Source organism: Tetrao urogallus (genome assembly GCF_951394365.1).
Source record: "Tetrao urogallus genome assembly, chromosome: 11".
In the NCBI taxonomy this organism is placed as follows: domain Eukaryota; kingdom Metazoa; phylum Chordata; class Aves; order Galliformes; family Phasianidae; genus Tetrao; species Tetrao urogallus.
This window is the reverse complement of record NC_136824.1, coordinates 13,026,674-13,040,472: the sequence shown is the minus strand read 5'-3', so window position 1 is coordinate 13,040,472 and position 13,799 is coordinate 13,026,674. Positions and strand designations below refer to the sequence as shown.

At 37.0% G+C, this 13,799-nt stretch overlaps 1 protein-coding gene across 5 annotated transcripts in view; it reads right to left on the bottom strand.

Annotated features, from left to right (window-relative positions):
- Positions 1-13,799, bottom strand: part of TCF12 (transcription factor 12) — a gene marked incomplete at both ends in the record, with an annotated part of 148,075 nt that overhangs the window by 104,107 nt on the left and 30,169 nt on the right. For 4 of the 5 annotated variants that reach the window (XM_079541152.1, XM_079541154.1, XM_079541153.1 and 1 more), the window contains one exon: positions 6,418-6,491. In XM_079541152.1, coding sequence (XP_079397278.1) covers positions 6,418-6,491 — 74 coding nt within the window. Of the gene's footprint in view, positions 1-3,325; positions 3,395-6,417; positions 6,492-13,799 lie in introns of all 5 variants that reach the window. The other variant, XM_079541151.1, reaches the window with a different exon arrangement.

The window sequence follows — 13,799 nt, the reverse complement described above, 5'->3', positions numbered from 1 at the left end:
CAGCATCAAAGCCCTTCCTGAAGCCCAGGACAATATCCACTGCTCCCACCCATCCATCAGGCCGGCCGTTTCATTACAGCAGCTAATCAGGTTTGTCAGGCATAATTTCCCCTTGGTAAATGCATACACTAATCTGATAGGGTTGCCCACTTTTCCCAGAAACAAGGAGTTACACTAACTCTCACTATAAGCAAGTCTTCTCTGTTACAATATCCTTAAGAAAAACATAGTTTTATTTATTTCATTATACATTTTATATTTCAAGAGAAAGATCTCCAATACTCTTGTCACTTGCTACACAAGGGGAGAAGAAAAAGTAGCTGTCACTACCCTAGATCTCAGGCATTACTGGAAAAAGACAAGACAGTTTCACAACTACTACACAAGTGTCACCAAAAATTACATGCTTTGAAATATAGCTATCAAAATATCCATTAGCTTTTCCCATATATCAACTGAAACACATGAAAACGAAGTGACAATGAATGGAATACAAGAAGCAAACTCATTTTTTATTTTAAAAACCGCAGATAAAAACTGCAGAGTTTTGAAAAGGAAGAGTGCAGAAGGACAGAAGACTGAACAAGGAATCTATTTTATTAGCTCACTGATGCTGCAGTATCATCTCAGTCTGACAGTGGTACTTGGAAGAGTTCAACTCTACCTTCAAGTAGACTGAAGCTTGATTCCATGTTCAGTCAGGTCAAAATGTATACTTCATAGCTCTCATCACAATATAAATGCTTGAAGATACTCAAAGCTTCCACTGTAGAGATTTACAAAACAAAGCATCTCAGATAATTGATGCCAATTTTTAAGTTATGCGTATTAAGGAAAAAAAAAAAAAAAAAGCATAAGCAAACTAATCCAGCAAGGAAATGCCTAATGGAAAATATTGTTATTTGCTTCTTTTAGGAGACAGCAATCTAAACAGATGAAAAACTAATTTGATTTTTTTTTTTTTTTTTTTTTTTTTTTTTTTTTTTTGTTAAGACATGTTATAACAAAATCAAAACAACGAAAGAAAACCTCAAAGAGCATTACTATTCAAAACATACAAGCCACCATCATCTACACTGAAATAAAAACTATGGTACAAAAACTTTTAATCAAAAGATAACAGGAGTGGTTATCCCAAAGAAGTGATTATATCAACCTCTTGTTGAGGTTACCTAAATAAACAAGAATTTCCAAAAGAAGTAGAATAGCTGAAAGCGCAGGAGATCTCACAAGAGGACGATAAAACTTCCAAGAGCTACAGGCCAACATTCTACTGCATAAGAGCTGACTGCTATTTGGTTCAGTACCTCTGAGCTGCATTCACAGAGCTCAGTAGAGCAAGGCTCTCAAAAAGCTGCTTTACAAGTCCGCAACATACACTAAGAGACAGCTAGCCCTCCAATGCAAGGGATTACCAACACATGCAAACATCTCCGCTCTACATCACTCAGATAAGGGAAGGGCTTGCATACATTAATCAGAAGATAGTCACTGAGAAAAAAAAATTTGACACAGTTTGTACGTGAACTTCACTATAATCATTCAAGATTAAGGCAGAAATCAGCATGTTGTAGAATTTCACTGACCTGATAATTACCACTCCTCTAAAAACAAGGCTTTCCTACATTCTTTCTTATTTGCCACTACAGATCTGTTTTCAAGTGGTTCACCTTCTTAGCAAAACATGTGGTCTACACAAGAGATGTCACACACAGGTGTCACCAGTGTCTCAATTCATATCTTTTCACCAGTATAAGATCACCACAGTCAACTCTAAATGCACAAGTGCCCACTAATACTTCAGTGTTAGGATGGTATTTAACATTGCTAGGTACGGAAAAACAAGGTTTTTTCAATCTGCAGTGATTCTCAGACTTCAAAACACTACCTACATAGAAAATTTTAGCTTTTAATAAGGTATTACCAGACACTTTTAAAGTAAACTCGTCATGGGATAAGAGAAGGATTTTGAGTTAACTATTGATCAAAAGAGGAAAAATACAAATGCCCCACCCCAAACACAGAAATACATCATTTTCACAGTAAAAATAAAGTTACCCATGTATTTTCCCTATTTCCCCCAAAAAAGCTGTACTCAGACCAATGTTCAACAACTGCATCAATGTATCAAGAGGAGTAAACAAAGAGATGATAACATTTATTAACAAAAAATACTTTAAATCATTCTAACTAAACATTGGTGCACAATTGCAAAGCAAATTCTCTATGAAATTGGCAATAAAATAGCATGAAGTTTTGTCTGTACACTAAAGAAACATGCTTTACAATCAATTCCACGTTGAAACAATGTGGTAAATACTGTATAGCATATACAATAATACTAAGGTAATTCTTCTACTTTTGGAAGCAATATCACTTTGGAGTGAAAGTCAAAAGTTACAAGACTCACTTATGAGAAAGCAATGAACAGAAAATGAAAGTATCATTATATCATGCAGAAATTAATGCCATAGCTTTCATCTTCAGCATATGCAGCAGCAATCAACCCAGTTCAAAGTCATACAGAACAAGCAGAAATATTCAGAGTATCGCACCAAGTGCTACTAAGAAGTTACTACAGGAGGAGAGACACACAGATTATGATTGCTCATTTTGATAGAAGACACACATGTAGCTGGCATATAAAATAAAGATGTTCATTAAAAAATTATGAACTACACAGGTAACAACTAATTATTACTAATCAGGACAGAAGAACATGGTAGAAATCCGACAAATAACTTGTCAGCACACAAACATCCATATTTCTGCCACAAAATGTCCATTGTTTTGGCCAAAATTATAATTGAAGTTAGAAAAACTGACAGTACACTCAGAGAATAAACCAACAGCAGCTACAAGAACAACATTCCAAAGGTTGGCTCTGTCCAGAAAATCAGAACCCTAACAATGCTGGGCTTTGTTGAGAGAGAATAAATCAGTGAAGAAGGCAAAATATTTGCCCTGCGTTTATACTTTTTCCTTAATTGTTACTGCTGGACACAATCAGACCAGCTACACTAAGCTGAACAGAACTTCAGCAGGAAAAAGGGAAAGGAAAGGAAGATCTCCTTCAGCCAGTCTTTCGCCAACGTAACTCATCTGTAACAGGTATTTAACTACCATTAATTATGTCCATATTACAAAAAAATTGCTTTTATTTATGCACTTCTGGAAGTTAAATAATTTTGCCACTTATTTGAACTCTCATACAATTTCATTGCTGTATTATGACTTAAGGAAAAAAACCCCAGGCGTCAGCAGCAGGAAGATTAAACAAAGCATGTACCAAAATTGCACATGAGATAAAAAGAATAATTGGTACCTCTTGCGGTTTCAACTTTTCTATGTCTGTGGAGAGGTCTGAGCTTTTTCCATGAAGACTGCCGTTTTCCTGTAAATAAGCAATTAATGAGAACTGTTAGGACAAGATTAACTTTCCATACCAAAATTATGGAAAAAAAGCACTGGATTTTGAAGTATTAAAGCTGAACCGGAATTGTAGGACAATTCCAACTTAAACTTGAGATGTTAATCATCACGAGGCGTGATCTACTGACATCAAAGGCAAAGTGCACCATTTGCCATGCTATCACACAAAGTGATCCATATACCTACAGTACTGCCTCCCCCCTGTATTTTTAGCTCTTCCTCACAGTCATTTGATCTGGTTATCTACATGCCAAATTCTGAACCGGTAGCATCATTACCTCATTAGCTGAAAGACAACAGAAGAATAAAACACAATAAATCTTACCCAAAACATATGCCTGCAAACTTGCTTTAGTCTCATAAATGAAGGCTAGTATTTTTCCACTAATTTCAATACAATCGACAATTTCCTTTGTGCTTTGGGTTTCTTTCATTCATTCCTTTTGTATTTTTTTCTTCTTCAGAAGATTTATACCTCTGAACAATTACAACCTTATATGCAGACAGTACACATTCTTTTAAAAGGAATTCAGTTTTCTCTGCAAAAAAGCTGTTATTTAAATGACATCCCAGACAACCATTATTGTTTCATGTACGATGTAGGGCTCTACTAAAACTTGTTTTGTCCCCTCTCCTATAATCTAGTTCCTAGTGTACAGAAGGCCTAGACAAAAATCTATATTTATATTGGCCAAACCACCTGAATCCCTTTAAATGTACACCTCACATTGATTCTATAAGGTGATTATTCTGACCCTGCCGTCACAATTTAGGACTTCCCTCCCACCTCCACCAGAATTTCTGTTGCCTTTAATATTAAAAAGAATTTCCTGTGGAAGTGAAGGAAACTTTATTACCTCAACACTACTAGAGCAGGTGAACACAAACAGTTTAAGAAATAAACCATTTTATTCCCCTCTTGCTCCTCCCCAAATAATGAAAACTTGCTGAACGTTATTTTGGCAGAAGGAAGGAAGAGGCGAGCCTGATTACATCATTTTTACTTTATAAATCTAGAAAGGTTGTGTACAACTTCTGTGTGTGACTCTGTGCTAGATTTCATATGATGCACTCTAAAGTCATTACATTCTTCCACAAATACAAGAATGGAAATAAAATTATGTCACTAATTTCTAAGCGTCTACCTGAAAAAAACAGGACAATATTATCCTGTTAAAACTTTAAACCTTTATAACACAACACATTTAGCTTAAATTAGGAAAGATCTATTAAAACAACGTTCCAGTTCAAACAAAAATGAACATACAGATTTTTGCATTTATTTATCGATCGAACATCACAACTGTAAATAATTGGTGCCCCAGAATGAACCCTCAGTACAACCCCAAACTGCAGGCAGGAGAAATGTCCTGAGGACTTCGCCAGAATAGGAAGTACTTCAGAAACATTCTGGGGATGGAGTCCACCAATTCTTTATAATATATTTTTTTAGTTAGAGCCCAACTGTCTGTAGTTAGAATGGTCATATTATAAAGAATGATTCAGCAAGAACTGTTTGCTGGGGGGAGAAATACATTGCTTTTTTAATACACCATTTTAAGTCCAACATTAGAACTGCAGAGGGTAGGAAGATACCTGACAAGTATAAGGACTTGTTTATTTTTCTTCCCTCTTCTGAATCCTTGCACTTAAGATAAATTTATACTGACAGTTATTTTCCTATTCTTAATTATACAAGCAAATAGCACAGAAGTTTTCTTATACTCTAGTTTCTGGTATACCTCTTTTAGAGCTTTACCATTTGGCTTTATTATCAACTTCATGATATGATTCCTGGTGGTTTCACTCTTGGCCTATGTTTTAATTTTCTAGTTGTAAACTTGAATCAAATTCAAATTCTATAGTGAGGTCAGTTTGTCTTATGATTGATTCAAATTGATCAACAACTTCGTGAGTGTTAGAACACTGAACACTTTCAGTAAGAACACTGCATACTGAAAGATATCCTGTAAGATGACACTCCAGATGTGGAAAAGGCACATAAAGAACCTGAAGGCTGGTCTTTATGACTCAAGTTATATAGGATGTTTTATAAGGATATCTAATTTCTATGTTGCACAGAAACACTTGCGCATCCCACAGCATTTTTATATCCATTTATTCTAGCTATTTACTGAAGAACAATGGGAAAATTAAGATCTTATAGCAAGTCTTTCTAATGGTCTCTCCTCCAAAGACAGGTGCAGGTTTTAACATTATCTAATGAGCTGCACAAGCAGCCCACCCACTTCATTCCACAGCAAGAGAAAGCTATTAACAGCTCTCTGTCTCAACGGCACTGAAATCAGAACAGATGATTCAGACTGGGGCCATCAGCTACACACGGTATTTCTATTAATTAATTCATTAGATACTTATTGTCTCTTCAAAGAGTAGGCATTCATAAAAAGAAAACTGAGTAGATGAAAGGTAAAGATTTAATACAGAAAAGGCTTGCTTTTGACTAGTAAGCTGGATTTTTTAAAGTCTGTATTATTGTTAGATACCAGATGCTATCAAAAAAATTTTCAATCACATAGTGAGGTGGATGAAGTTACAACAGAAACAGGAGAAAAGCATTTAAAGAGTGAAGTTTCTCTTGACACAGCACATACTTAACTGATTAACATCAATGGAGAGGCTAGAGCTCCTTACACTTTGCCAGTACATTTGCTCCTCAATAAACAACATGAGTTTTATCTGTAATACTCTAACATGAGTATTTCTGACCACGAGGCAAATAAAATGCATGTTCATGATTGAAGTATAGAGCTATGTATTATTTTCATGAACACTAAAGCAATATTTTTTTAGCCTTAAATCTGAATTGCTATTGCAGCATGTCAAAGTCATTGGAATCTCTGAAAGATGCTAATCTGTTTATTTAAAAGAGCTTACCCCTTAAAATCATTGCCAAATCATCTGCAGATTTTCTCTGTACAGTTCCGTGACCTTTTATTATCAGTTATAACATGGGAACCTTACCCTTGAAGACTCATAGGAAGGACTTGGCTGACCACTTGTTCCCCAGGACGCAGCACCTGTTCGCTCATCCATACCTATCAATAAAAAGAGAAGAGACCTATAAGAAAAAACAGCAAAAGCATAATGTTCCCTGTTGCAACCTGAATGCAAATACAGTTTCTTCCATATCCTTAATGAGGATAAAAGCAAAAACTTAAGATGAACTTCCTTGATAACGAAGCTGGCTACAAAGCAACCTACTCATTCTGACAACTGCAGCTGCTGAAAATGGGTGTAGAAAAATTCAAGATTTGCCAGTCTGCAGTCAGCCTGACAAAACTCATATGAAGTTAGCTTGAGTAACAAAACAAGCACAACCACGCTAGCCTGGCTTTCTGCACAGCATGATTTATCCTGCAATTTAGGCACTGAACATTGCAGCACATACTGTGATAGTGTACTTGTTAACTACTCTTTGCTCTCACGTTTTGCTTGAGCATTGTAAAATCTGTGAAATTATTTTCCCTACTTGGTTTTCACATGCAAGCTATTTTAGCATAAGGGAGAAAAAGGCAACAGACTGTTTTATATTTCAATGGTTTACAAAGAAAAAAAAACCCTCACACAACCACCACCACAAAGATTCATGATGTCTGCTCTCCTAAAACAGGAATCTTCTAAAATTCTGTAACGGTTCTTTTAGAATCAGTTCCCTTTATGCAAATCAGGGTTACAGCTCAGAAGAGAAAGGGGAAGAAAAGAAGTAGGAATAGCTTTAAAGACCGTATCAGAGCATATCTCCCGTGTGATATCTGGCCAACAGTACATTGCCTGCACTTGCTTCAATTATTTTCTATTCAAAGTTAATTGGTTAAATCGCCTTATAGCCAATGCTACACAACTATCTGCCATGGTACATTACTGATATGGGATAATATCACTATTGCATTGACTGATACATACAGCAAGACTTCTTATTTTTCTTATTAGGGTGGAGGACAACTCCACCCTAGATGCACTTTGGCATTTTTATGCAAACACAATGAATTACTTTGTTTCTTCTCATCCAGACTTTTCTCACATACTGACACATAGCATGCATACTTTACATGACATGTGGTATAAATTGTAAAGCTTTACAGTGTCACAATCTAGAAATAAGAATTACGTGTCGCAATTAATAAATAAGACTTAAGTGCATGTTACTTCACACAAGCATCCTTAAATCCAAGCTTTATATTGCAAATAAACACTTTTCATGCATATACCTCAGACTGGCCACATTACAAAATAAAACACAAGAAAATACAAGCTGTTATGTAAATTGCTATCTATGGAGTAACAGTAATCATTATTTCTTTATGGAACATGTTTTATGAAGTTATAAACTACTGTTGCAACAAAGACAGCCTGCAGAAGGCATATTAAAGTACACCCAGACAAAAACTATAGACTCCTTTTGTGTATGTGGGAGTGATCCTCCAGGCTGGAGGAAAATCTTTGAAAATGCAAAAAAATCCACCCCTATAGCAAGCCACCAGTTTATAGAAATTCGCTGCATTTTGCAGCTGACAGCGTTGTTGTTGTTTTATTGTAATTGATCCAGGAGCTGAGTAAAAAGTCGTGGCTGGCACTGACAAAGGCAAAAGTAATCTTTTGGCACAACCCATTCCTTTCTGCCAGAAACAACAGCGCTCATAATCCACTGATTATCATAACAAGTCTTCCACTGCTTTCATTTCAAAAGAGATAGTAGGAGGGAAAAAAGAAAAATATCTTACTGTAAAGCAAAGCGTTTGTGAAAATTTAAAGGCTGTACATAATGATAACCTACATAAGAAACAGGTCAGTAAATAATGGTTACGCATGGAATGTTCAGACGTGTGACCCCGTATCAGTAAAACATGTTCCTCACTTAAAAATTGAAGTCAGTGGGACATAAGGATGCATGTTTAAGTTCTGCTAAATCAGCACATGTACAGCTAAAAGTCCGCGATTTTTATTTCATCGTTTGAATTATGCAAATTGTTTAAAGGAACAGCTCTAAAGCAAAATATGACATTTTGAGAGCAGGATGAAAACTAATTTCTAAACAGTTTGCAGTCCATTTAAATTAGAAAAAAGCTTGCATAGTTAACTTGAGGCATTTCATGCACGACACACAGAACACTTAACACTCTGACATGTGATGGTTTGGTTTCACTTGTAACGATACACCCCTGCTGCCACTTGGCCCCCCGACCAACACAGCACATAACAAATGAATTAAGAACTGATTAGTGTAGAATTCTCAACCAGGAAGTCAGATACAAAATCACGATGGCAGTGTTGAAGGAACCTGTTCTAGTTTTCACACTACTATTTTTTTTCCCCAATCAATAACAGACACACAAAAAAGGCTGCAAGATACAGAAACTCTAGCAGGCTGGGCACAGACCAGCAATGCATACTTTAATATAGACAAAGTCACTGTCCACATGAATGAACCAGGAGAGTAAGATAACACTTCCAGAGGTAAAGGGATTTAAAACAGGGAGTAGTAATCCTAAGAACACAAAAGTCATCTTGTTTATATACAAGGGCTGCCCTGAAAGTAATGCTTCCTATTTTGTTAAGTTGGCCCATGATACTAAAGGTGGATGTTGGTGGTACAGTAGTAGAGGCTGAACCTTCCCATCAATATCCCTTTACACTTTGGTGCTGTGTGGCACATGGCAGCAGAGGGGCAGTCTGACAAAATGGCATCTGACATGGATGTGAGGATGAACCAAAGATGTGGAACTGAATGCCTCCATATGGAAAAAATGGCCCCCACTGACTTTCATCGATGTTTGCTGAATATTTACAGAGACCAAACAGTGGGTGTGAGCACAGTAAGGTAGTAGATGGTGCATTTCAGGCGACATCAACAAAAAAGACAAGCCATGTTCCAAACATACATGCAGACTGTTTCAAGCACAACATGCAGGCTCTTGTTCATCACTGGCAGAAATGCATAGATAATGATAGTGACTGTGCTGAGAAAGCATTTTGTAGTCAAGAATTTTCTCTATCAAACAGTGTTGTTGTGCTCTTTGTATCTGTTGCAGTTTCCACGGAAACAGGCAAGAGGCATTACATTCAGAGCAACCTACGTACATTCAACAAGCCTTAAAGAAGTGTCTTTTGGAAGGGCTCAAGTATTTTCCTAACAGACACAAGACAGAGTGAACTGGAGGGCTCAGCAACTTCCTTGGCACAAGGAAATGCAATGTCTGGTACTCAGGATCTACTAATTCATCAGAGATGTTCAAGGGCACAGAAAAGCTTCAAGTATTAGCAGGGCACTGAACAACCCACCACAGGAACAGGCTCCAGTAACTCAACCTCTTTGCATAATCCGAAAAAAAGGGGAAAACAACACACGTAAAGGTCTAATATATAGATACACACAGTCAGATAGGTAGAAGAAGGTTCTATCCTTATCACCTTTTTTTTTTTGCCCCCTAAGTAAGCAGCAAGGAGAGCAAGGCTCTGAAGCAACTAATCAGTCCATTTCCTGATTGAAGTTTGTTACCTCTGAAGCAGATACACCACAGCTCAACCAACAAACAACTCGGCCATTTCTGCAGTTGCTTCAGATGAATCAGCCAGCAGCCCACGGCCAGGATCTGGCTTACAGCAATTCCCTGTCCCTGAGGAGGACAGGAACATCCCCTGCCCGTGGCCACACACAGGGGCAGCCCCGGCAGCACCAGAACCTGGCAGTGCGCCCTGCTGTGGGATCCAGGCTGGGCCACAGGCAAGGCCAAACATTCTCATTGGCCTCAGCTAAGGAGTCACAAGGGTGCTTTCTGGCTTTATAAACTGAATTCTGAAAGTACTTTAAGGTTTTGCTTTATGTCACTTGGTACTATGAGCATTTCAAGCTCTTCTAGAAAAGCTGATAAAATTGTTGCATTGCCACATCAACGTATGTATTCATACCAAAGATGTAGTTCCAAATGCTGATCTAATACAAAAAATTGGATTTTGCAATTAAACTTAAATGAAAGTTGCACTTTTTGCTGGTATAAGACAAAGATCATATTTAAAACTTATTTCAAGAGACTGAAGCTCTAATGTTTGTGTAAGCAAGTTGATATACTTTATAGGGTTACCATCTGCTATGATGCTGATCAAATAAATGTTTTGACCAAAAAAATCACATTCTATGTTGTTATATTAGGTACTCAAGGTATGAGTTTCTATCTTTTATAGCTTCTTTATCCAATTTTGCTTCAGAATAATGATATTCGTTCAGATCGGACTCAGCAACTGAAATCAATTGCAAAAATACCTAGAGCACAAACCGTAACAGCATTGATCGTATTTTGCATCTTAGACACCCAAGCAAATCAATCTACCATTAGACCCCATATTGCATACGCCTGTTGTGAAGTATGATACAGACCACAACCTAAAATATAATTTTAGACTCTCTGATAAGGCAACACAAAGAGAAACATGCTTTGAGAAAGAAAACTAATCTAAATTAAGTACTTGAAATTTCAGCATGTTGAGAGTACTTCTCTGCTTCCTGACCATTCCAAAACCTGGAAAGCTTTTCTCGTTTTATGGTAGCCTTGACATTATTAATAGACTGAAAATGATTTTATTCTGTTAATAGATTATTTAGACTTTCAAAGTCAGATTAGTAAGCAAAGAAAATGTATTTCCACATATTACCATAAAAATTACTTAAAACCAAAAGCTACTTTGACAATACATGTCATGTGGTGCTATTAAAATACACTAAGCTACAGTCATTAATCAAATTGAGAGGAGAAATGAAACCCAGGCAGGCTATGAACGGCATAGCCACTTAAGTGCCATTTCGATAAATTCCGATGCAGCACTAATTAGTTAGAAGACAAAACACTTTCATTTCAAACACTATAAATAGAGAGGTTTTTCGCTACCTCTGGCCTTGAAAACGAAATGCATGTGGAAGCATTTCAAGCATGAAAAATATTCATGAGAAACTTCAAATCTCAATCCATGATTTTTACAGAAGATACTGATTTTGCTATTCCACACAGATATGAAGTTTGGATCAGAAATGGAAATGATCTGGCAGGAACTGAGAACCAAAAAGAATACCCCAACTGGACCTAAGAACATATTTTCAGATTTTTATTTCTTGGCAAAAAAAAAACAACAAGACAAAGTCCCACCACAGGACAGTAGTTGAAGTCAGTGACTCTCTTCACAAAGAGCTTCAATCACTTCCAGCCTGCTGGGTCAGTGGGAGAGGTGCTCAAACAAGCCACACTCAGTGAGTAACAGAGCTAGATTTTGATCAACTTGTTTTGATCAAAGCGTGGCTTGCCTGATCAGGTCCTGCCATTTTCCATTCTCCCCATCTCTCTGAATCAAAATAATCACTGGTAACAGAACTGCCAGTATTTCTGCTTAGTAAAGCCCTCACAGGAAGAGCAGAGTACCCCCTTTTGTACCTTCTGCTCCAGAGAAGACTAACAGAAGTGGTAGTAAAAACTACTCTGAATCAAAATCTGGTCCTAACTCTAGACTCTACAGTTCCCTCTGGAAATTTCCTGTGTTAATTGTATTAAACTGCACGACCTCAGGGCATTGAGCCACAGAGCCCGAGACTGAACACCCATGCCTTAGTGGTCTAGAAGTAGGATTCTCCTACGCTTACCTGTCTCAGTATCCTCTCCTACCTGCCCAGGGTTAACCACCAGCCTTGTGTGGCACAACTCCAAAAGCACAACGAAGCAAACAAAGACCAACACCACCATGAACAGACATCGCTTACTTCATTTATTACTTACAATACTTTCATTTACGCGTATTACAAATATCTGTAAGATCAGTTTGTAATACTGCTGTTAATCTTCAGTGTTTGTAAGAAAATTCACCGCATTTTTAAAACACTGTTTATTCTGAGGAATCTTATGGTTACCTTACTCAGCAAAGAAAAAAACCCTGCTATACAAGTTACTGTGACAATAATTTTAAGAGTAAGTGCTAAAAAAAGCTACATCAAGTTATTTTCCATCCCCAGAATAAGCATTCAAAATTAAAACTTCAGGGGAACCAAACTTAACCAGATGAGAGTCCAGCAATTACCAAAACTTGGACCAAAAGTAGTACTGACAGATGTTAAAAATTAGTCATAGCTTAAGAAGTATCAGCAACTTGAATTCTCTTTATGGAAAGCTGTTTAAAAACTGTACCTTCATAGAGAGAATGATTTGCAAGAACAGCACATTCTCAGGTCTGAAGACAAAGTCAAGGTGTACACTTGAACTTTTGCTAACACAACAAAATACATGCACTGTATAAAGTCAGAAAAAAATAGGAAAAAAAAAATCATGCTGGTTCAGGAAAACCGGTTGAAAGCTTTCATTTATTTTAGCAGCGTTTATTAACTTCATAAGTCAGTACCAGCAACACAGCTCCTGCGTCAGTTATCAGGAATGTTTTACATTTTTTCACCCACTCAGTACCTAACATGATTTGGTTGGAAAGGGTGAGGGAGGCCATTATTACTTTTAACTTAATTTCACAAAAAAATCTAATAATTCCCTATAATAAGGCTATGCATCCTCTACAAAAAACGTCAAGCTCTTCCTGTAACAGCAGCACTCAGAAGTTCTCTACTTTTCTTCCTTCATATTCCATGCTTCCTAAACTCAAAAATCACATCACTAAACAAACCAAATGCCCTGACATGATCTGGACACTTCGAATACAATACAACCTGCTCAGCATTGGAACTGTCGGTTCCTATGCAGACTGTCCTATAACAGAAAATCACACACTGCTACGCTTATCTTGCCTAGCAAAAAAAAAAAAAGAAAAAGGCATCTGGTTCAGGTCAAAGAAGAGCATATTTACAATAAGGTACGTAATACGCAATAAGTAAAACATGCATTTGTGTTTATTCAAACATCACAAACATAAGATAATAGGAAAAGCTATAAACAATAGCATTTAAAGCAGTGAGCAATAAATGGAATTCCCTTACGAAGCCAGAGAGGTGCTCAGGGAACTGCAGTAAAGCCATTCTTCGTCCCTAAAGATCAATATCACCATTCACTCTACAGTACGTCTTTATATCATTCTTCCATTCAATTTCAGTTTAAAAACCTGAAAACAATTAAAACTCTAATCTTGACAGACTGTATCATGTAATATAATATTTACAAGTTTGTAAACACAGAGCATGCTTTGGAAATTCCCTGGCTACAAACGTGCATAGAGCAAACCAACACAGAGATCAAATCTTCAGTGGGGACAGAACCCAGAGCCGACATTCACATGCAAACACCCACAGTTACATCGCTATTACATGGCATCAGGCTGCTTATTCTCCTCCCATACCAAACCACAAAGTATCAGATGGAGCAGCTCTA